We start from the raw sequence: 22,049 nt of genomic DNA on the forward strand, positions 1-22,049 counted from the left end.
ATTGCAAAAGTTATGACCAAGGTTAAAGTTTTGGTTAAAGTTTTGGGACACACACATACAATGACCAGACAGGCCAAAAACAATATAAAAATACAATAATATACCCCCGATCTTTCGATACGGGGGCATAAAAAGGAATTACCTTCCAGATCAACATGATTAAATGTTTAAAAAAAAAAAAAAAAAAAAAAAAAAAATTAAATGTTTATTTGCTACTTTGCTATGAACAATTATAAAATGCTTTGCTATTAGATTATTAGCAAACTAATTATAATATTATACAAATCTGGAATCATTACTCAATATGTAAAGATCTGTCTCATGAAGAAATTTACAAGAACACATTATAAACAGTTACTTGAACTCAATATGTGTCACAGACACTGATGCCCCCATAACCCACCTTTAGACACAGACAAATCCACTAAATATTCTATAGTTTACAAAAAAACAAAGGGCTATTATTTGACCAAAACTGGTTGCTGTCAAAGTTCCTTTCTTAACAATCATGTACGAATTGAGGTCATTAATTTTTGAAAATTTAAGTAAGATTGACCAAGTAGTTCAAGGGAAGTTAAAAAGCATAAACAATTTGTCACAAATTGTGACTATATATTCTTCAGTAGAAAAACAAAGGGCCATAATTCTGCCAATCCTCATTGCAGCGAAATTAGTATATAAAAGATCACTTAAAGATAAAGGTACTTCTATTGTGAAGGTCTGAGCAAGATCGACCCAGTCTTTAAAGAGGACTTAAAAACAGGCTTTGGGACACTTTCTGAGATATAGCCCTAACAAGTTTTGTGACAGACAGACAGGCAGACGGACTAACAGACAGGCGGACTGACAGACAGGCGGACGGATGAAAAGATGGACAATGCCAATTCTATATTTTTCCGCTTTTGGCAGGGGATAACGAGAGACATAAGATGTTTTCAAGCCCATAGCTCAGGCAAGATGACACCTAACATACTTGCAATGGAGTCCTTTTTGTTTGAATCACCGAATGGATTGCTTGGCAGTCCCTGCAAACAAGAAATCAAAATTGTTGATGTTGAAGGAAATAACAACCACTTTGTAAAATTTTTAAAAACAAATGTGCATGAATTGACACACACAAAATAACAGTCATACCAAAACCTATAAGAACATAATTAATGGAACGAGAAACTGACGTTGTTCCTTGAACTTTTTTTAAATACAAAGACATTAAAAAATTGATTTGATTAAAACATTTCTAAAAACAAAATTTAACAAGAGCACTGCATAACGGGTGCCAACGCTCAGCTGCGGATGCATTTTTTATTAAAGCCACACTCCTTGAAATGAAGTACATGCAAATCAATACCTATGTATGCCATTTGAAAGTGTGCAAAATTATAATTAATACTATAGCCTATTTAGCAAGTAATATACTATTTTTCAAACTTTTAAAACCGAAAGTAGGATTTCTATACATATATGTCTATTTCCACATAGGCGATTATTATTAAGTTTAAAAGCGCAAAAAGATGGATTTCTACCTTGTAACCACCATATATATTCTAATTGGCATAGATAAAATTAAATCTATAGCCTAGTTAGCAAGTAATTCATTATTTTTCAAACTGCAACGCTTTTAAAACCTAAAGTAGGATTTCTGGAAGTTTACGTCCATTTCGACGAATGAGATTATTTTTAAGTTTTAAAGCGCTATAAAAAGACGGAGTTCTACCTTGTAACCACCATATATATTCTAATTGGCATAGATAAATTATGTTTCTTATTTAAACTAAAATTTACTATGCCAAATAAGTTCATTTCAAGGTGTGTGGCTTTAAATGAAAGCTTGTCAGATTACTTTTTTTTTGAGGTCACAGCGACCTTGACCTTTGACCTAGTGACCCCAAAATGGGTGTGGCATGTAGAACTCATCAAGGTGCATCTACATATGAAGTTTCAAAGTTGTAGTAGTAAGCACTTTGATTTAAGAGCCAATGTAAAGGTTTAAGCATGACGCCGGCGGAGGGCGGATGACGAGCTGGCTATGACAATACCTCTGGTTTTCTCCGAAAACAGCCGAGCTAAAAATCACATAATCCTACTTCAAAAATAACTTCTCCCTTCTTCTTTTTCTTAGTGAGATCCTCCACTGATGCCCTGAGATCCTCCTTGCTAAAAGATCTGATTGGCCCCAGATTCAGGGAAGTCTTGGCAGTCGTGGCCTCTGTCCAGGCCTCCTGTAACTTCTTGCGCATCTTTCTTGTCTTTGCGAGATCAACGGGGTTGAGGCCCCTGTCGTCAGTCAGTGTCACATTGGCCCCATGCTCCAGCAACACACTTGTTGCCTTCTCATGGTTGTTGTAAGACTATAAATATGAACATTTTCTGTTTGAAGTATGAAAATATTAAAGGACAATATTTATTTTGGTATGAAGCTGAATACCTGTAGAAGTTACAGTGATATGTACAAGCTAAACAAAGACCATCATGCATAGATCATCTTGGATGGAAATTCCATCTGAAATTTAATTACAAAGGGGGACATAATACTACTAGAAATAATGTCACAGTTACATTTCTTGGTCAGCTGAAAGACCCATAACACATATTTTTATACCCATATTGAAAATATAGATGAGATATAAAGCAGTTGCATACAATTTTTACTAGAATGTTCAAAGTACCTGGGCCCACTTATTCCAATGTTCTCTAAAAACTCAATAAATGTCAAAACATGCTGTTATGATCAAATGTGTCTCTTGAACTCTATATGTGACCTTTACCTTTGAGGGGAGAAAACTGTGACACACATGAAATGCCTTATATCAAATAAAGTGATCATTTGTAGTAAATTATTAAACAAGAGCTGTAAGAGGACAGCACGCTCGACTATTCTAGTGCTTGACAGTATAACGAAAGCCATCATGGAGAGGGGGTATAATGTGGGTGTGTGGTCATTTAATAGATGATATTTTAAAAAAAAAAATAAAAAAAAAATTATTTTTTTTTTTTTGGGGGGGGGGGGGGGATTCTGGGGTGGGGCGTGGTTTGGGTGGAGTCCATTGTGGTATGTCAGGTAAGTGTTGTTTTGTCAAAGCATGAATCAAATGTGATCATAAATGAAGAAGTTATGGCAATTTAAGCAAAATTTATTAATTTGACCTTGAGAGTCAAGGTCAATCAAAGATCAGGTCAGATTCAACTTGCCAGGTACAGTAACATCACGATAGTAAGAAAGTTACAAAGACAAAAAAGGGCCAAAATTCTGTTAAAAAGCCAACCAGAGTTGTGCAACTTGCCCTGTACAGTCCCCTTACTATAGTTAGCGAGTTTTCCAAGTCTTACAAGAGCTGTCACCATAGGATGACATATGCCCCCTATAAACGCTTTGATAGAAGTTATAGCATTTTTCGAAACCTAAACGCAGATTTCGAAACCTAAGCGCGGACCCAAAGTTCAAGGTCAAGGTCACAGGGGTCAAAATTTGTGTGCCTATGGAAAGGCCTTGTCCATATAAACATGCATACCAAATATGAAGGTCATATCTCAAGGGACATAGAAGTTATGAGCATTTTTCGAACCCTAAACGCAGATTTCGAAACCTAAACGCAGACCTTAAGTTCATGGTCAAGGTCACAGGAGTCAAAATTTTGTGCGTATGGAAAGGCCTTGTCCATATACACATGCATACCAAATATGAAGGCTTTATCTCAAGGGACATAGAAGATATGAACATTTTTCGAAACCTAAACGCAGATTTCGAAACCTAAACGCGGACCTTAAGTTCAAGGTAAAGGTCACAGGGGTAAAAATTGTTGTGCGTATGGAAAGGCCTTGTCCATATACACCTGCATACCAAATATGAAGGTTATATCTCAAGGGACATAGAAATTATGAGCATTTTCGAAACCTAAACGCAGATTTGGAAACTTAAACGCGGACCCTAAGTTCAAGGTCAAGGTCACAGGGGTGAAAATTGTTGTGCGTATGGAAAGGCCTTGTCCATATACACAGGCATACCAAATATGAAGGTTATATCTCAAAGAACAAAGAAGTAATGAGCATTTTTCGAAACCTAAACGCAGATTTCGAAACCTAAACGCGGAGCCTTAGTTCAAGGTCAAGGTCACAGGGGTAAAAAAATGTGTGCGTACGGAAAGGCCTTGTCCATATACACATGCACACCAAATATGAAGGTTATATCTCAAGGGACATTGAAGTTAGGAGCATTTTTCGAAACCTAAACGCAAAGTGTGACGGACAGACGGACGGACGGACGGACAGACGGACGGACGGACAGTCCGATCACTTTATGCCCCTTTTCTTTGAAAGGGGGCATAAAAAGCAATAGCTATGATACTTTAGGAGTAAAATGGACCAAAACACAAAACTTAACCAAATGTTCAATTATCTAAGTATAAAAGGGGCCAAAATTCTGTCAAAATGCTTGATACAGTTGTCTGCTCTTGTTTATAGATTGGAATCATGTTGGTAAAGAAGTTTGCAATATATGAAAGCAATATGTCAAGGGACATAGGAAATATTTGAGGTGGTACGCAAACTTTAACATAGAGTTATCAATAATATGCATATTCTTAGTGGAAAAAGGGCCATAATTCTTAAAAAATGCTTGATACAGTTGTCTGCTCTTGTTTATACGTTGGGGTCATGTTGGTGAAGGGCTATGCAAAATATGAAAGCAATATGTCAAGGGACATCGGAAATATTTGGGGTGGTACGCAAACTTTAACATTTGCACGCTCACGCTAACGCTGACGCCGGGGTGAGTAGGATAGCTCCACTATATATATTTCATATATAATAGTCGAGCTAAAAATTGCATGATAACTAATACAGTTACTGTCCAAACAAGCTGCTTTATGGCAAAGTTATATCAGTTATTGCATGTGACATGTCTTTTGATGGCTTACATCTGTTATGCAAATGTTATTATTTGAATGTTATTGTAAAATCCTTTAGTTATTTTTAAGTAATGGCTGAGACAGGAATTTTCAAGCAGTTTTATAGCTAAGTTTGACTATTGACCTGTAAGTGTAACCTTGACATATGGGCAGGGAGACTGGTGTTACATGCAACAAGATGTCTTATGGTGGTTAACATTTTCGCCACATTATTTTAAAATCCATAAATATTAGGCTAAGTTATTGCTGAGAATTGACAGACAGGAATCCTGACAATCAGACAGATAGACATTGCTACATGTTTCTTCAAAGGAAGCATAACATATGCATATTTCTGCTTTTGCAATGGTGTGAAACTTGGTCAAGAACCTCACACAATGACTAAAAAACATTTTTTAAGTTTTATGAAAAAACCTGTAGAAGAAACCGTGATATGAAGCTGTTGTGAGTTCACCTTAACCATAGAACTTCAATATTTGGGCATGTAGCTGAAATTAGACTATTCTGTGGATGGTCCAGCCATAAACTATCGTTGAAAGCATGACATATTAAACATAAGTGTTCTAGACTTACAGTGATATGCAGGGCAGTTGCCCCTGCAAAGCCCCTCGAGTTGACCTCTGAACCACCTTCCAGCAGAGTCGTGATACATTCTACGTTGCCTGTGAGGGATGCACAGTGGAGGGGCGCAAAACAGCGCTTGTCCTTTTGTTCTGAAATGCAACAGTGTTAAAAGTTATTATGTTAACATTTAACAAGCATACTTATTAATTCTATAACAATTTAGGAAAATATTTTCCAGAAAAAAGCTAGTTTTACATTAATATTCTAGATAAAAATGAAATTTTCCAAACTCAGCAAGATAGCTGCACTTTATGACAGGACATTTCCTAAGTATTGCACTAAAACTGTTTAAGTACTTTTTGGCCTAAACCTAGTCTGACATATCCAAAGCTGCTGTCAAAAAGTACCACATATATATATTTCCTGCCACAAACAAATTTATTTGCCCAAATGATTTTTACCATAAAGGTATCTTAAAATTCATATTTACTGACTACTTGAGCAGACTTTCCAGACATACCCATGTTGGGACCACAAGCAACGATGGTTGACACAACAGCCTGAGAGATGATGGCCTTTGATGAGCAGGCGTGATGTAGACATGACTTCCCATCCTCATCTGTGGCATGCAGATCTCTGGTAAATGGTGAGAGAAACGTAAGCTGCATTTTTACTTAAAAATATATATTTAAGAAACAAATTTGTTCTATCATGGCTTGTTGTCGAATAACCCACAGTAAGGAGTACAGATGCGTAAGAATTAAATCACGAGTGCGAAGTGTTTTTAGTGACAGTGGTTAGCATTTGATACAATCATTTAAAAAGTGTGATTTAAAATCGATACTGTAAAACCATTAAATTTCGTATGGAACAAATTTTCATGGATTTCCTTAGTCTGCTGAACCACGAATTCAAGTACCAACGATTATTTATACATTTTTAATCCGAAATCAGGTCATTTCCGAATGTCATTTTCACCATCTACTTTTGTTGTTGGTTATCCGAGATATTTATTTTTTGTAATAGTTACTTCACTTCAGTGTGTCACATTACACTATATCTTGACTTATTCAAATATTTCTAGATAAATGTTTGGGTAATAACACTTTTTAAATCAAGCACGGTATTTAAACTGTACATTGTTCTCTTTTACGTATGTCGTCAAATAAACAGTTTGCACATTTATCACATATGTCAATTAGTACCAATTAAAGTTAAAAGAGAGACATAACGGTTTTCACACCTGTATTTTGGGGACCTTATCTCTCAATTGTTACTACTAGAGGACCGATTGCGCTGAGAATTGCAAATATTGTCAAAACAACATTGATGGCAATGAGCGAGCAGGGACCCACAAGTGCCCCGCTTTATCGCTCTTATCAACAATTATTGGCAACACTTTCATACTTCAGTGCACATTAACATCAAGTCTTGCTGTCTACACAGATTAGCAGTTGATGCTTCGTTATTATTCTAGTTGTTTTAATAAAAGTTTAATTATTATGACGAAAATGTGAAATCCACGAAATTACGTATCAACGAATTAGTTGTTTTTTATTTGAAATCCACGAAATTACGTGTCAACGAATTAGATGTTTTTTATGAAACCACGAAATTTCATACCGACCAATTTCTATATGTGTACAGTATAAAATAACAGATGGAATAACAAACAAGAGGGTCTGAAAGGTCCAAAGTCGATTACCTGAGATAACAAGATATTATTGGGACAAATCTTCTGAAGGAAAAATGCCCCGCCCCCTGGCGGCCATGTTTTTCAACCAAAGGGCATCATTTTTTAAATCTTCTAGGATATTATTGGGATGAATCTTTTGACCAAGTTTCATGAAGATTGGACAATAAATGTGGCCTCTAGAGTGTTAACAAGATTTTACTATTGCCATATATAGCCATATAAGGAAAAATGCCCCGCCCCTTGACAGCCATGTTTTTCAAGCAAAGGTTACCATTTTCAAACTCATCCAAGATATCATTGGGACAGATCTTCTGACCAAGTTTCATGAAGATCGGAAAATAAATGTGGCCTCTAGAGTGTTAACAAGGTTTTACTATAGCCATATAAGGAAAAATGCCCTGCCCCCTGGTGGCCATGTTTTTCAACAACCGGCATCATTTTCGAACTCTTTCAAGATATAATTGGGATGAATCTTCTGACCAAGTTTCATGAAGATTGGAAAATAAATGTGGCATCTAAAGTGTTAACAAGATTTTACTATAGCCATATATAGCCATATAAGGAAAAATGCCCCGCCCCTTGGCAGCCATTTTTTCAAGCAAACGTAACCATTTTCGAACTCAACCGTCATATCCAGAAAAGACATGTTCTGAGCAAATTCCATGAAGATTGGACCAAAAATGTGACTTCCAGAGTGTTCAAATGTTTTAACTATATACATATAGAGAAAACTGCCCCGCCCCCTGGCGGCCATTTTTTTTCACCGATCTGGACCATTTTCAACTTGTCAAGATATCAATAAAAGCAATGTTTCCACTAAGTTTCATGATGATTGAGCAAAAATTGTGACTTCTAGAATGTTCACAAGGTTTCTCTTTAGCCATATAAGGAATACTGCCCCGCCCCCTGGCGGCCATGTTTTTTAACTGACCGGAACCATTTTTGAACTCAACCAATATATCATTTAGACTAACATTTTGACAAAGTTACATGAAGATTTGGCATCAACTGTGACTTCTACAGAGTTCACAAGGTTTTTCTTTTTTTGACCAAGTGACTTAGTTTTTATCAACATTTGGCTCTGCTATATACTATATATATTTACATAAGTATTAAATAATAGATAATTGATTGAGATTTACCAGATCAAACAAAACATTCAATATACAGCATCATGGCCCTTATAGTCCACATACTGAAATTCATACATTTAATTACCAACAATGATTCCTCTAATGCTGGTATGATGTGTCTGACCTAGCTTTTAAGTAAATTAACTATGAAATTTCCAACAACACAACTCAGGACCCTTGTTTATGATTACATGTATTTATAGGTCAATCTTTCTCTAACATGACATACCCATGTGATACAAGCATTAGGTGACTAGTATCTATGATCAAAGAACAATTTAATTTATTATTAATACGCACAAAACATCATCAATATCTGTGCATACACTTGTCCCAAATTTGAAGATATCTTCTATAAAAATATTGACTTTAAGACTCATTATAAACTAATCCGAACAAAAAAGCATAAATAAGTAGTGTAACACACTACATATTCAGAAATGTATGCACATACGCTCGAGCATTGAGAAGTTCAGTGACGACCTCCACTGGGTTGTAAGGTCGCGACATTTGTGAAGCTAGCCGCTCAAACAGCTGCATGTCACGAGTTGCCAGCATGATTGGAGTGTAACCATCGGCATTCTTACAGTTGATGTCGAGAACCTTCTTCTGACTCTGCAAGGTTAAAATTACTTGTGCTATGAGAATAAATAATTCCAATTTGCATTTTTAGGTTTAATCATTGTATGTTTTCAAAACTTATTTTGATTAACTGAATTTTAAAAAGGTTAAAGAACAATTTCCAACAATGTTTGAAATTAATTACATTAAATAAGCTGCGCTCTGGGCTCTGGGAATAGCAGCTTAATGCATGTGAAAGAAGTGTCGTCACAGATAAGGACTGCACAGGCTAATCGGGGTGGGACAATTTTCCCCTAAACTAGACTTTCATGAGAGAAGAGACTACCTTTAAAACAAGAGGGCCAAGATGGCCCTAGCTCGCTCACCTGAGAGGAGTCGGTTCATTTAATCTTAACCAAACGTCAAACTTGACCTAGATATTGTCCAGACAAACATACTGGTCAAGTTTCATCATTATTGAACCAAAACTCTGGCGTATGGAGTGTTTTTGTTTTTGTAAGATTTTACCTGGTGACCTATATTTTGAGTTGACTCTCCTTACAAAACATCAAACTTTGCTTACAAAAATAAATATTTTGACCAAGATTCATAATCTCTGAAATAAAATTGTGACCTCTAAAGTGTTTACAAGGGTTTTGTATAATATAATGAAAATTTGGACAATCTAAGGGCAATAATTATGGCATTAATTATGTGATTTTGCTCATTATCAAACTTGACTGAGATCTTTCAGCAACTTTCATAAAAAATGCTTGAGAAGTGTGAATGCTAGAGTGTTTACAAACCAAATGTGGATGAATGGACGGCAGACAAAGACCAATTCTAAAACCTCACCCTGAGCAATCAGGTGAGCTAAAAAGTGTGTTTCACCGATCTGAGCCATTTTCCAACTTGTCTGAGAAATCAATAAAAACAATGTATTGACTAAGTTTCACGATGATAAGGCAAAAAATGAGACTTCTATAGTGTTTGATCACAAGGTTTCTCTCTTGTCACATAAGGAAAACTGCCCCCCATCATTGGCGGCCATGTTTTTTTACCGATAGACACAATTTGCTAACTCATCTGAGATACAGTCAAAACCCGATGGCTCGAACTCGTCGGGACCGGCAACAATAGTTCAAGCAGTCCGGAATTTGAGCCATCCGATTTCTTATAGACTTTTGTTTACGAACAAGTCTGCAGTACATTTTCACCTCCAGTTGAAGAGTACATAAATTGCTTAAACTCCGTACTACTTCGCACTACTTACTGCTTTTGAATTTATAATTTAATAATAAACACTTAAATATGTACATGTTATACTTTAATTTACAAATATTTTAAAACAGTTACAAATACAATTAACAAATAGCATTTAGTAAATACAAGCACGTGTTGGCTTAGCACATTTTAAGGTAACACAGAGCACTAAAGAACAAAACATGCATCAGCACTATATACACATTATTTACATACCAGACAGCACTACATTCCTTATTTATTTATTTTTTTTTTAAGAATGACATTATGTCCGTCTGTGTTGCTTTCCGTAGCTGTCTTTGATAAACGAAGATTTTTAGCGATTTAGCCGTTTCAGCCAATGCCCACTATGATACAGCATATACAAGAACGACAGATCGTATACAAAATGTCATCTTTTACTCAAATCAATTAACAATTGAGTGGATGACATGTTAGCAAACAAGTGTTAAATTAATTATGCAGTTTATGCGACCGGTGTTAAATCAATTTGTGCGTCCCTTTAATCAAGCGGTCCTAATCGAATAACACTTTTTGGGACCCGAAGCGAGTTCGAGCCATCCGAACAAAAGAACGTGTGAAAACTGTAGCCGGGACTGTGAAAACCGTTCGAGCCATCCGATAATTCGAGCAAAGTGAGTTCGAGCCATCCGACAAAATTTTATATGAATATATAGCATACAAAATCGGTGCTTTGATGCGAGTTTGAGCCAACCTGAAATTCGAGCCAAGCGAGTTCGAGCCATCGGGTTTCGACTGTATATATCAAACCAATCATTTCACCAAGTTTCATAATGATTGGGAAAAAAAAGTGACTTCTAGAGTGTTCACAAGCTTTTTTTACTATATAAATATAGGAAAACTGCCCCCCCCCCCCCGGCAGCCATGTTATTCAACTGACCGGAACCATTTTTTAACTCAACTCTCGTATAAAGGAAACAAATGTTCTGACCAATTTTCATGAAAATTGGGCAAAAAATGTGACTTTTTTCACTATATACATATAGAGAAAATACGCCGCCCACTGGCGACCATGTTTTTCACCGATCTGGACCACTTTCGAACTCGTCCGAGATATCAATAAAACTGATGTTTTGTCCAACTTTCATGATGATTGGGCAAAAATTGTGACTTCTAGTGTGTTAACAAGGTTTCTCTATAGCCAAATAAGGAAAACTGCCCCGCCCACTTGCGGCCATGTTTTTCAACGGACCAGAACCCTTTTGAACTCAACAAACATATCATTAAGACAAACATTTTGACAAAGTAACATGGAGATTTGGCATCAACTGTGACTTCTACAGTGTTCACAAGGTTTATATTTTTTTGACCTAGTGACCTAGATTTTGACCAAACATGACCCAGTTTCCAACTCCATCGAGATATCATTTGGACAAATCTTCTGACCAAGTTTCATGAAGATCGGACAAAAAAATGTAGCCTCTAAAGTGTTTACATTGTATCTCTATAGCCAAATAAGGAAAACTGCCCCACCCACTGGCGGCCATGTTTTTCAACAGACCAGAACCACTTTTGAACTCAACCATCATATCATTAAGACAAACATTTTGACAAAGTTTCATGAAGATTGGGCATGAAATTTGATTTCTACAGTGTTTACAAGGTTTTTCTTTTTTTTGACCTAGTGACCTAGTTTTTGACCCGGCATGAATCAGTTTCGAACTCGACCGAGATATCATTGGGACAAAGCTTCTGACCAAGTTTCATGAAGATCGGAAAAGAAATGTGCCCTCTAGAGTGTTTACGAACAAATGTTAACGGATGGCCAGACGACGAACAAACACTGGTCACAAAAGCTCACCTGAGCAATCAGGTGAGCTGGAAAAAAACCCATTGAACCTCGAATAACAATTAACACAAAAATGATACACACAACTTAACTGTATTATTATGAAAACTTTAATAGTCAAAGGGGAGTTACTACTGTAAACTTAAATGCAATATTTAGAAGAGCTGTCTCGCATGTTGCATGACCTTAATTCATGATTGTTTACAAGCCTTTTTATTATATAAATATAAGGAAAACTTCCCCGTCCCCCTGGCAACCATGTTTTTCAACGGACCAGAACCATTTTGGAACTCAACTCTCATATCGAGGAAACAAATGTTCTGACTAAAATTTCATGACAATTGGGCCAAAAATGTGACTTCTAGAGTGTTTACATGTTTTCACTATATACATATAAAGAAAAATGCCCGCCCACTGGCGGCCACGTTTTTTCACCGATCTGGACCATTTTCGAACTCGTCCAAGATATCAATAAAACCAATGTTTTGACCATCTTTTATGATGATTTGGCAAAAACTGTGACTTCTAGAGTGTTTACAAGGTTTCTCTATAGCCAAATAAGGAAAACTGCCCAGCCCACTGGCGGCCATGTTTTTCAACGGACCAGAACCACTTTTGAACTCAACCAACATATCATTAAGACAAACATTTTGACAAAGTTACATGATGATTGGGCATAAAATGTGACACTTACAGTGTTTACAAGTTTTTTTATTTATTCTTGACCTAGTGACCTGGTTTTTGACTCTGCACGACCCAGTTTTGAACTGGACCGAGATTTCATTGGGACGAAGCTTCTGACCAAGTTTCATGAAGATAAATGTGGCCTCTAGAGTGTTTACGAACAAATGTGGACGGACAGACGACGGACAAACACCGGTCACAAAAGCTCACCTGAGCAATCAGGGAGCTAAAAAAAATCCATTGATACTGAAAGTGTTGTCTCTGAGCCAATAATTAAAAGATGTTGTTAACAGATTTTCCTTATTTTGAAAAAAAATAATTTAATTGATTTACTAGCAAAACTATAATATTTGACATTGTTTAAATTATTTATATAAAGGAACAAGTCAAAATACAAATGCTGGTTCTGGGGTGTGAAGCCGGGACCTAAAAAAACAAAATCTAACACTCTACCACTAGACCACAAAGGCTTTAGTTGTTGAATGGTAATTAAAACGCTATCTCTGTAATACATAATTTTTGCTAAATTAAGAATGGAAAGAGATACAAATGCTTTTTTACTTTCAAATCATGATTATCAAATGAAAAACATATGTGTTAAACATTTTTTAGTTAGGAGTGTAACTTTGCTTGTTTGAATATCATAAACAAATCTGTGTTTGAATCTGTGACAAGTCCCTTTAAATCAGTCCAATACTTGTGATTAAATTATAAGCATGTTGATTACAAAAAGTGCTTGAAAAGGCAATAAATTGATTTATTCATATTTAAATGCTTGTGCATATAATCTGCACCTTCCAAACACCCACAGGATAATCATACTAAAAATCGAATTTAAAACCATTACAATGGTAACTATAATGACACACATTAATCTTTGAATGCATAGACTATATAGTATGCTGATTCATGGCTTTAATTCTTTACAGCCAACTTGACCTCAGCTATATAAATAGTCTTACACCAATATTGAATATATAACTTGGAGGGGATTTTATAGCATTTATTTAGTAAATCTGTTGATTGAACAGAAGCCAGCAAGACAATCTCGTATACTAATTATATTGTGAAAAGACTATTATGACTGTAACCACTCCATGGCCAGAGTTTATGTGACAAATAATAGTTGACAGACAATTTACTCCCATTATGTAGCAAAAACTCTGATGTGCATAAAGACAGAGGGCTACAATTAGACGTTGATTCATTCAGATTTTGAGTTACAGTAGTTGTGAACCGGTGCCAAGTTTTGTTTATTTAGTCCATTATTATCGTAAAAAAAATGATTTTGAGTTTAAGAGTAGTTAAATGGCAAACAAAAGATATGTTGAACAAACACATTAATTCTCAAAACATAAATTGTTTCATGAATCATTCAATAAGTATAAATAAAGGCATATTAAAAAATATAGAGTAAATTAAAGAATACATTTCATTTAATAAATAAGAGATGATCTCAGGGAAAACCGAGATTAATGCATTAACTCTTTCAGTGCGGGAACCGAATTTGGAAGGCCTTTGCAAACAGTTTTGATCCAGATGAGACGCCACAGAACGTGGCGTCTCATCTGGATCCAAACTGTTTGCTATTCTGATAGTATTCTTAGAAAAAAAATCGAAGAAAATGCTAATTTTAGAAATTCAGCAGACGACATTTTAGCAGACGACAAATTTCCCAGCATGCAAAGGGTTAATTTGTGTTATGTGTCGTCCCAGATAAGTCGGTGCAGTTTAAACAGGGTAATCAGGGACAACATTTTCAACTTCTATGATGAAATTTTTCATTTCAAGCAAGTCACTTCTAAACAACTTATAGTCAATTGAAAAAGTGCCATCCCAAAACAGCAAGTCAAAAAGTGCCATCCCAAAACAGCAAGTCAAAAGTGCCATCCAAACAAGTCAAAAAGTGCCATCCCAAAACAGCAAGTCAAAAAGTGCCATCCCAAAACAGCAAGTCAAAAAGTGCCATCCCAAAACAGCAAGTCAAAAAGTGCCATCCCAAAACAGCAAGTCAAAAAGTGCCATCCCAAAACAGCAAGTCAAAAAGTGCCATCCCAAAACAGCAAGTCAAAAAGTGCCATCCCAAAACAGCAAGTCATACTGCGAAGGCTATAATCTGTGACAATCTGGGACCTTGTGCCATCCCAAAACAGCAAGTCATACTGCGAAGGCTATAATCTGTGACAATCTGGGACCTTGTGCCATCCCAAAACAGCAAGTCATACTGCGAAGGCTATAATCTGTGACAATCTGGGACCTTGTGCCATCCCAAAACAGCAAGTCATACTGCGAAGGCTATAATCTGTGACAATCTGGGACCTTGTGCCATCCCAAAACAGCAAGTCATACTGCGAAGGCTATAATCTGTGACAATCTGGGACCTTGTGCCATCCCAAAACAGCAAGTCATACTGCGAAGGCTATAATCTGTGACAATCTGGGACCTTGTGCCATCCCAAAACAGCAAGTCATACTGCGAAGGCTATAATCTGTGACAATCTGGGACCTTGTGCCATCCCAAAACAGCAAGTCATACTGCGAAGGCTATAATCTGTGACAATCTGGGACCTTGTGCTCATTGAAAAGTGCCATCCCAAAACAGCAAGTCATACTGCGAAGGCTATAATCTGTGACAATCTGGGACCTTGTGCTCATTGAAAAAGTGCCATCCCAAAACAGCAAGTACATACTGCGAAGGCTATAATCTGTGACAATCTGGGACCTTGTGCCAATCCCAAAACAGCAAGTCATACTGCGAAGGCTATAATCTGTGACAATCTGGGACCTTGTGCCATCCCAAAACAGCAAGTCATACTGCGAAGGCTATAATCTGTGACAATCTGGGACCTTGTGCCATCCCAAAACAGCAAGTCATACTGCGAAGGCTATAATTAGTGACAATCTGGGACCTTGTGCCATCCCAAAACAGCAAGTCATACTGCGAAGGCTATAATCTGTGACAATCTGGGACCTTGTGCCATCCCAAAACAGCAAGTCATACTGCGAAGGCTATAATCTGTGACAATCTGGGACCTTGTGCCATCCCAAAACAGCAAGACATACTGCGAAGGCTATAATCTGTGACAATCTGGGACCTTGTGCCATCCCAAAACAGCAAGTCATACTGCGAAGGCTATAATCTGTGACAATCTGGGACCTTGTGCCATCCCAAAACAGCAAGTCATACTGCGAAGGCTATAATCTGTGACAATCTGGGACCTTGTGCCATCCCAAAACAGCAAGTCATACTGCGAAGGCTATAATTAGTGACAATCTGGGACCTTGTGCCATCCCAAAACAGCAAGTCATACTGCGAAGGCTATAATCTGTGACAATCTGGGACCTTGTGCCATCCCAAAACAGCAAGTCATACTGCGAAGGCTATAATCTGTGACAATCTGGGACCTTGTGCTCATTGAAAAAGTGCCATCCCAAAACAGCAAGTCATACTGCGAAGGCTATAATCTGTGACAATCTGGGACCTTGTGCTCATTGAAAAAGTGCCATCCCAAAACAGCAAGTCATACTGCGAAGGCTATAATCTGTGACAATCTGGGACCTTGTGCCATCCCAAAACAGCAAGTCATACTGCGAAGGCTATAATCTGTGACAATCTGGGACCTTGTGCCATCCCAAAACAGCAAGTCATACTGCAAAGGCTATAATCTGTGACAATCTGGGACCTTGTGCACATGCATTTAGTCCAGTTTTAGGGACCAACTCATTTAGATCATGCTATTCAATGGCAGAAACGAGATAATTAATAGTTTGGAAACTCCAGTATGTATGTAAGGTAATTGCAAGCAAGGGTGTAGAGCCATTATTTTTAATTCTTAATGCAATCTTGCTATAAATTCAAAATACAGAAAAAATGTTTTGATACTTAAAAAACAACAACAGCAAGACGAACACCGTGACAAACACACAAACAACAATAAATTTCTTTATACATGAGCTAAAAAAGAAAATTATAACATAAAAATAATATATAAACCATGACTCTAAACTTGTCTAAATATAATGTAACAGTGGAGTGAATATTTTATAATAAAGGTGTTTTCAAGTCCAGCTGACCCTAGCGATACATTTCAAAACCAATGAGTGTTTGTTACTGCAATAATGAGTCCAGAAACATGCTAATTAACTTTTTCAGTGCTGGAACCGAATTTTGAAGGCCTTTGCAAACAGTTTGGATCTAGATGAGACGCCACAGAACGTGGCGTCTCATCAGGATCTAAACTGTTTGCTATTCTGATAGTATTCTTTGAAAAAAATCGAAGAAAATGCTAATTTTATAAATTCAGCAGACAACAAATTTCCCAGCATGCAAAGGGTTATCATGCTTGCTGAAACACCTCTCAACAAATTTTAAGCATGGAAATAACAAAAGTGTCAAATACAAGCTGCTTCAAGTATGAAAGAGGTTTCAAGAGACAACAATCACTCTGGTCCTACTGTGGTGTAGATAATTTTCTACAAACTTTGGGGGGCAACTGTCACAAAGTCATCATTTTTATCATGAAATTCTTGTTATTCTATGCTGCTTCAAATCATGAATGGTCAGTGCTCAAACAGGTTTTAACATGAAACTCACTTTCTTTATTGAAAACACAATACAAATGTTCAGTATAGTCCTCACTGTAAACACGAATATCAATTCATGTCCTCATTTAATGCATATCTGTCCGCTTGTTTAGCAAAAACTAGGATATCAGTAAAATTGATTGATGCTCCTCAATGATGCTTTGTCGATACACTGCAACTCCAATATATCGCGGTTGAAGGGGTCCAAAGATCGCGACCGTGATATATCCGGCGCGCGATATAAATTGTCAGTTTATGTATGCATGTATACATTAGCATCATTATGCAATCTCAAAACACGCTATTTAACAACCTTATTCAAGTTTGTGTTATATCCATATGTCATTAATTGGTATAACACAAAACATTATTCCATGTGAGTATTTTCAAATGGGTATAATTAAATTTTTAATCCGAAAAACATTGCCGAGTTTTATTGTTCAAGAAAGCATGCACAAATTAGACCCATGTACAAAATGACGTCATTCATTTCTCATGAAAAGCATGCACAGCATGGGATTTAATAGTAGAGCATTGTGACTAACTGATCTATATTGTATACTGTATCTAACGCACACAGATTGTTGAGATAGGTCAGTATTGACTTGTGACATTTACTGTTATAATTGTGTACACTTTCATGTGTGCACTGGTGCGTTTCGGCAGTTCAAAGCAAATTCAATAGAGAATTGTAACACCGGAAATGACCTGTCATGTTTGACAAATGGGTCTTTTGTTTATCGCAGTACACAGGTGTTAATGTGATGTACAATGTAAGCAAACAATCAGGTCAAAACTGGATTATGACTGTTGGATTAAAGTTAGTGAAAAAAAGGGAAAAATACTTGCTTGAAACGGATTTTAATGCATCAAATTCTCAGATAAAAACATTTTATTTAAGGATTATGCTTGTCAGATTTTTGGGAGCCATAGCCGATTCGCGATATATTGGACAACGCGATATAACGGACCGTGATATATTGGAGTTGCAGTGTATATGGTTTGTGCGGAAAAAAAGTGTGACTTTGACAAAATCTATTATTAGCCTTGGTGACCTTAACCCCAGTGACCTCAAACCTCATCAAAAAGGTAGAGGTCCATGCAAGGTACTCGTACCTACATCCCAAATATATAAGAGATCGGTCAAATATTGAAGGTGCTATGAGAAACTGTAGCCAAAGTGTGACCTTGAGAAATCTATTATTAGCCTAAGTGACCTTTACCTTGACCCCGGTGAACTCAAACCTCATCAAAAGGTAGAGGTACCTACATGCCAAATATGGAAGAGATCAGAAAAATATTGAAGGCGCTATAAGAAATTGTAACAAAAGTGTGACAGAAAATCTATTATTAGCCTCGGTGACCTTGACCTCAGTGACGTCAAACCTCATCAAAAGGTAGAGATTCATGCAAGATACCTACATGCCAAATATGTAAGAGATCTGTAAACAATTTAAGGCGCTATGAGAAACTGTAACAAAAGTGTGTCGGAAAATTTATTATTAAGGTCGGTGACCTTGACCCCAGTGACCTCAAACCTCATTGAAAGGTAGAGGTCCATGCAAGGTACCTACATGCCAAATATGTAAGAGATTGGTAAAATATTGAAGGCGCTATGAGAAACTGTAACAAAAGTGTGATGGAAAATCTATTATTAGCCTCGGTGACCTTGACCTTGATTGACCCCAGTGACGTCAAACCTCATCAAAAGGTAGAGGTCCATGCAAGGTACCTACATGCCAAATATTCAAGAGATCTGTAAAATATTGAAGGCGCTATGAGAAACTGTAACAAAAGTGTGACGGAAGGAAGAAAGAAAGTAAGGAACTACAAACTGGCAACTATATGGTCCCCCTATATATATATATGGGAAGCATAAAATTCATTATCATGCTTACCAAACGCAGAATTATATGTAAAGATTGAATTGTTATACCTCAGAGTCACTTAAAGCAATTGTCATTTTAAAGCATATTTTCCATAAAGAACCAGTAGCCAACTTAGATTGGCCAAACTTGCAAGGGCTGCTAACCACTTAGATTATCTAAGCTTCTTAACAAATATGATTGGCTGAGCTTGTAAACCACTTTGATTAGCAAGGATTGATAACCACTTACAATGTAGATTGACGTAACGCTTGTTAACCTCTTAGATTGGCTAAGGCTGCCAAAGACTGTTAACCACTTAGATAAGCTAAGCTTATTAACCACTTGGATTGGCTTAGCTTGTTTACACGTTTTATGTGCTTACCTTGTTTACCACTTATAATGGCTATGCTTATTTGCCACTGAGATTGGCTAAGCTTGTATACCAATTAGATTGACTAAGCTTATTCGCCACTGATATTGGCTAAGCTTGTTTACTACTTAGATTGGCTAAGCTTGTTTACTACTTAGATTGGCTAAGCTTGTTTACTACTTAGATTGGCTAAGCTTGTTTACTACTTAGATTGGCTAAGCTTGTTTACTACTTAGATTGGCTAAGCTTGTTTACTACTTAGATTGGCTAAGCTTGTTTACTACTTAGATTGGCTAAGCTTGTTTACTACTTAGATTGGCTAAGCTTGTTTACTACTTAGATTGGCTAAGCTTGTTTACTACTTAGATTGGCTAAGCTTGTTTACTACTTAGATTGGCTAAGCTTGTATACCAATAAGATTGACTAAGCTTATTCCCCACTGATATTGGCTAAGCTTGTTTACTACTTAGATTGGCTACGCTTGCAAAGGATTGTAAAAACAACAACAAACATACCAGCAGACGCAAGATGACCTTGATGTCCCCTTGCCAAGCTGCTTGCAGTAGTAGCTGGTGTGAGGCCTCCGTTGTGCGTTCAACCGACTCAAGAAGAATGGAGCGTATGGATGGCGAAGCTACATCTAGTGCAGTGTGACCCTCGTAGTTCCTCAGAGTGACGTCAGCACCATGTTGCAGCAAAAGTTGCACAATCTGTAGGTAAAGAGACAATGGGATTCGTAATGTAATTAAAATATAGAATGTAATAAACAATTGCCATTTATCTGATACCCTTCCACTTGCTTATTAGCAGATGGCTACACATTGGCTAAAGATAATTCAGTTGACCTTCAATATTTGCCTCTTTAATCTCCATAACATAGCCAAATTGCGAAGCATTTTGGCATTCCAAGGCAAATAAGCTTTTACAAAATCCCAGCAACTTATCCAAAAAAATTCTAATTACTGCGAAATCCATATTATTCATAGTAAACTTATTATTGTGGATTTTCATGAAACCACTAAATTATGATAGCAAATATTAAACATTATACAAAAATTAACATAAGCACCCAGTTTAAATAAAAGAACAAAATGTAACAAGCTTGGATTCTTTCTCTTATATAAAACCATTAATTATACTCAAGATAATTCCAAAATTGACATATCAAAACAGTGCTAAACATAATAAAATTTATCAATTCTTATAAAAAAGTTCCTTTGTAGCAAAATCAGTAGATGATCAAACTCAAGCACCTATTTATATACAGGTGTCTGAATTCCCAAATTACAATTATTAAAATTGTTGACACACAGAAATAAAAGTTAATTCTCATTTCACAACAAAGACATGGTGCTGACAACATGAAATATGGCAGCATGCCATCTTTGTGTTGACATACCAATTTAAAGTTTTTATACAAGTAGAAATAGAAATTGATATGCACCAACAAATTGTTGCAATTTCAATAAAAAGGCCAAAGTCGTCTCATGAATTTATCATTAAGGGTATCAAGTTTGTCAGAAAGTATTTAGCATTTATTAACAGACCAAAATTTAATACTGACATCGAAACCAAAACCTGACATATGTCACATTATACAGAATGGGCAATAAAAGACATAACTTTGTGCAACTATGTATTTATGCAAACTTTTCTCCAATATTTTACTTCAGGTTTTAAATTTAATGAGCTGGAAACAAACCACAAGGTATATTGTTTGAAATATATAGAAAGACATAATCTTATCAAAAGAATTTGAGTTCTTGTTCTAAAAGAGAAGGGATAGAAGGAAAATAATGAAGCAAAAACAATAGTGAAAACCTGTTCATTAGTAAATATGTTTACAAGAGCCATTTTACTTATGTTGGGCATTGTGTGGAAATTTAGCGAGTTGGATAATGAAATTTAATGAGGTGAATGGGAACTCAACATCTAAACATAAAAAGGAGTTTAGAATTACTGAAGACAAATCATTGCATTTGTTTCTTCCACAACATGCATCTGGAAATAAACATAAATGTTTGTAAAATTTATTTAGCTCAATCTTCATGAAAACATTCAAGGAACACATTTATTGTAATAAGTATTACAATAACCCAAAGTGTAGAAGATCTTCTTTTTTCCCTCATCTATAGGACAATTTTTGGTGTCATGTCTCACCTGATGAGAAATAACATACAGAAAACTTGCCAACATTTATAACAAGAGCTGTCAGAGGACAGCACGCTCGACTATTCAAGTGCTTGACAGTATAACGTAAGCCATCATGGGGGAATTGTTCATATTCAATAAGGTCAAGGTAATATAGTCATATTCTAAGTGGAAGAGGACCATAATTGAAACATATTGATGGCTTACGTTTTAAAGAAGTTGTACTATATAGACAATTCTGAGTTCAGGTATATTTTCCACAATCTCTTGAACATTTGTAAAGGCATAAAACAAACTAATACGAATTTATTTCAAGTTTGATAGCAATAGCTTGGGTGGGATGGTTTGACAATCCTTCAAAAATAAAGAAAATAAATATTTGTGGATTTTTTTTTACCATGTTTTAAAGAAAAAAAAATTGGGTGGGGGTGGGGTTGGAGAGGGGGGTTTTATGTGGGGGTG

General features: G+C 36.4%; 1 protein-coding gene and 1 long non-coding RNA gene across 8 annotated transcripts in view; both read right to left on the bottom strand.

Annotated features, from left to right (window-relative positions):
* The window catches only part of LOC127852295 (uncharacterized), an 89,252-nt gene that overhangs the window by 37,406 nt on the left and 29,797 nt on the right, over window positions 1–22,049 (bottom strand). For all 6 annotated transcript variants that reach the window (XM_052386216.1, XM_052386220.1, XM_052386214.1 and 3 more), the window contains 6 exons: window positions 19,952–20,146; window positions 8,752–8,912; window positions 5,989–6,104; window positions 5,478–5,617; window positions 2,085–2,348; window positions 974–1,025 (listed from right to left, as the gene is read on the bottom strand). In XM_052386216.1, the coding sequence (XP_052242176.1) occupies window positions 974–1,025; window positions 2,085–2,348; window positions 5,478–5,617; window positions 5,989–6,104; window positions 8,752–8,912; window positions 19,952–20,146 (928 nt within the window). The remainder of the gene's footprint in view (window positions 1–973; window positions 1,026–2,084; window positions 2,349–5,477; window positions 5,618–5,988; window positions 6,105–8,751; window positions 8,913–19,951; window positions 20,147–22,049) is intronic.
* LOC127852300 (uncharacterized) lies at window positions 14,757–16,219 on the bottom strand. 2 transcript variants are annotated; one of them, XR_008036184.1, is made up of 3 exons: window positions 15,896–16,219; window positions 15,524–15,647; window positions 14,757–15,182 (listed from the first exon to the last, which is right to left on the bottom strand). It is a non-coding gene; the product is annotated as an uncharacterized LOC127852300 (long non-coding RNA). The 2 variants fall into 2 exon arrangements; XR_008036185.1 differs by lacking the exon at window positions 15,896–16,219 and adding an exon at window positions 15,710–15,823.

The sequence above is a fragment of the Dreissena polymorpha genome, chromosome 12 (assembly GCF_020536995.1).
Source record: "Dreissena polymorpha isolate Duluth1 chromosome 12, UMN_Dpol_1.0, whole genome shotgun sequence".
NCBI lineage: Eukaryota > Metazoa > Mollusca > Bivalvia > Myida > Dreissenidae > Dreissena > Dreissena polymorpha.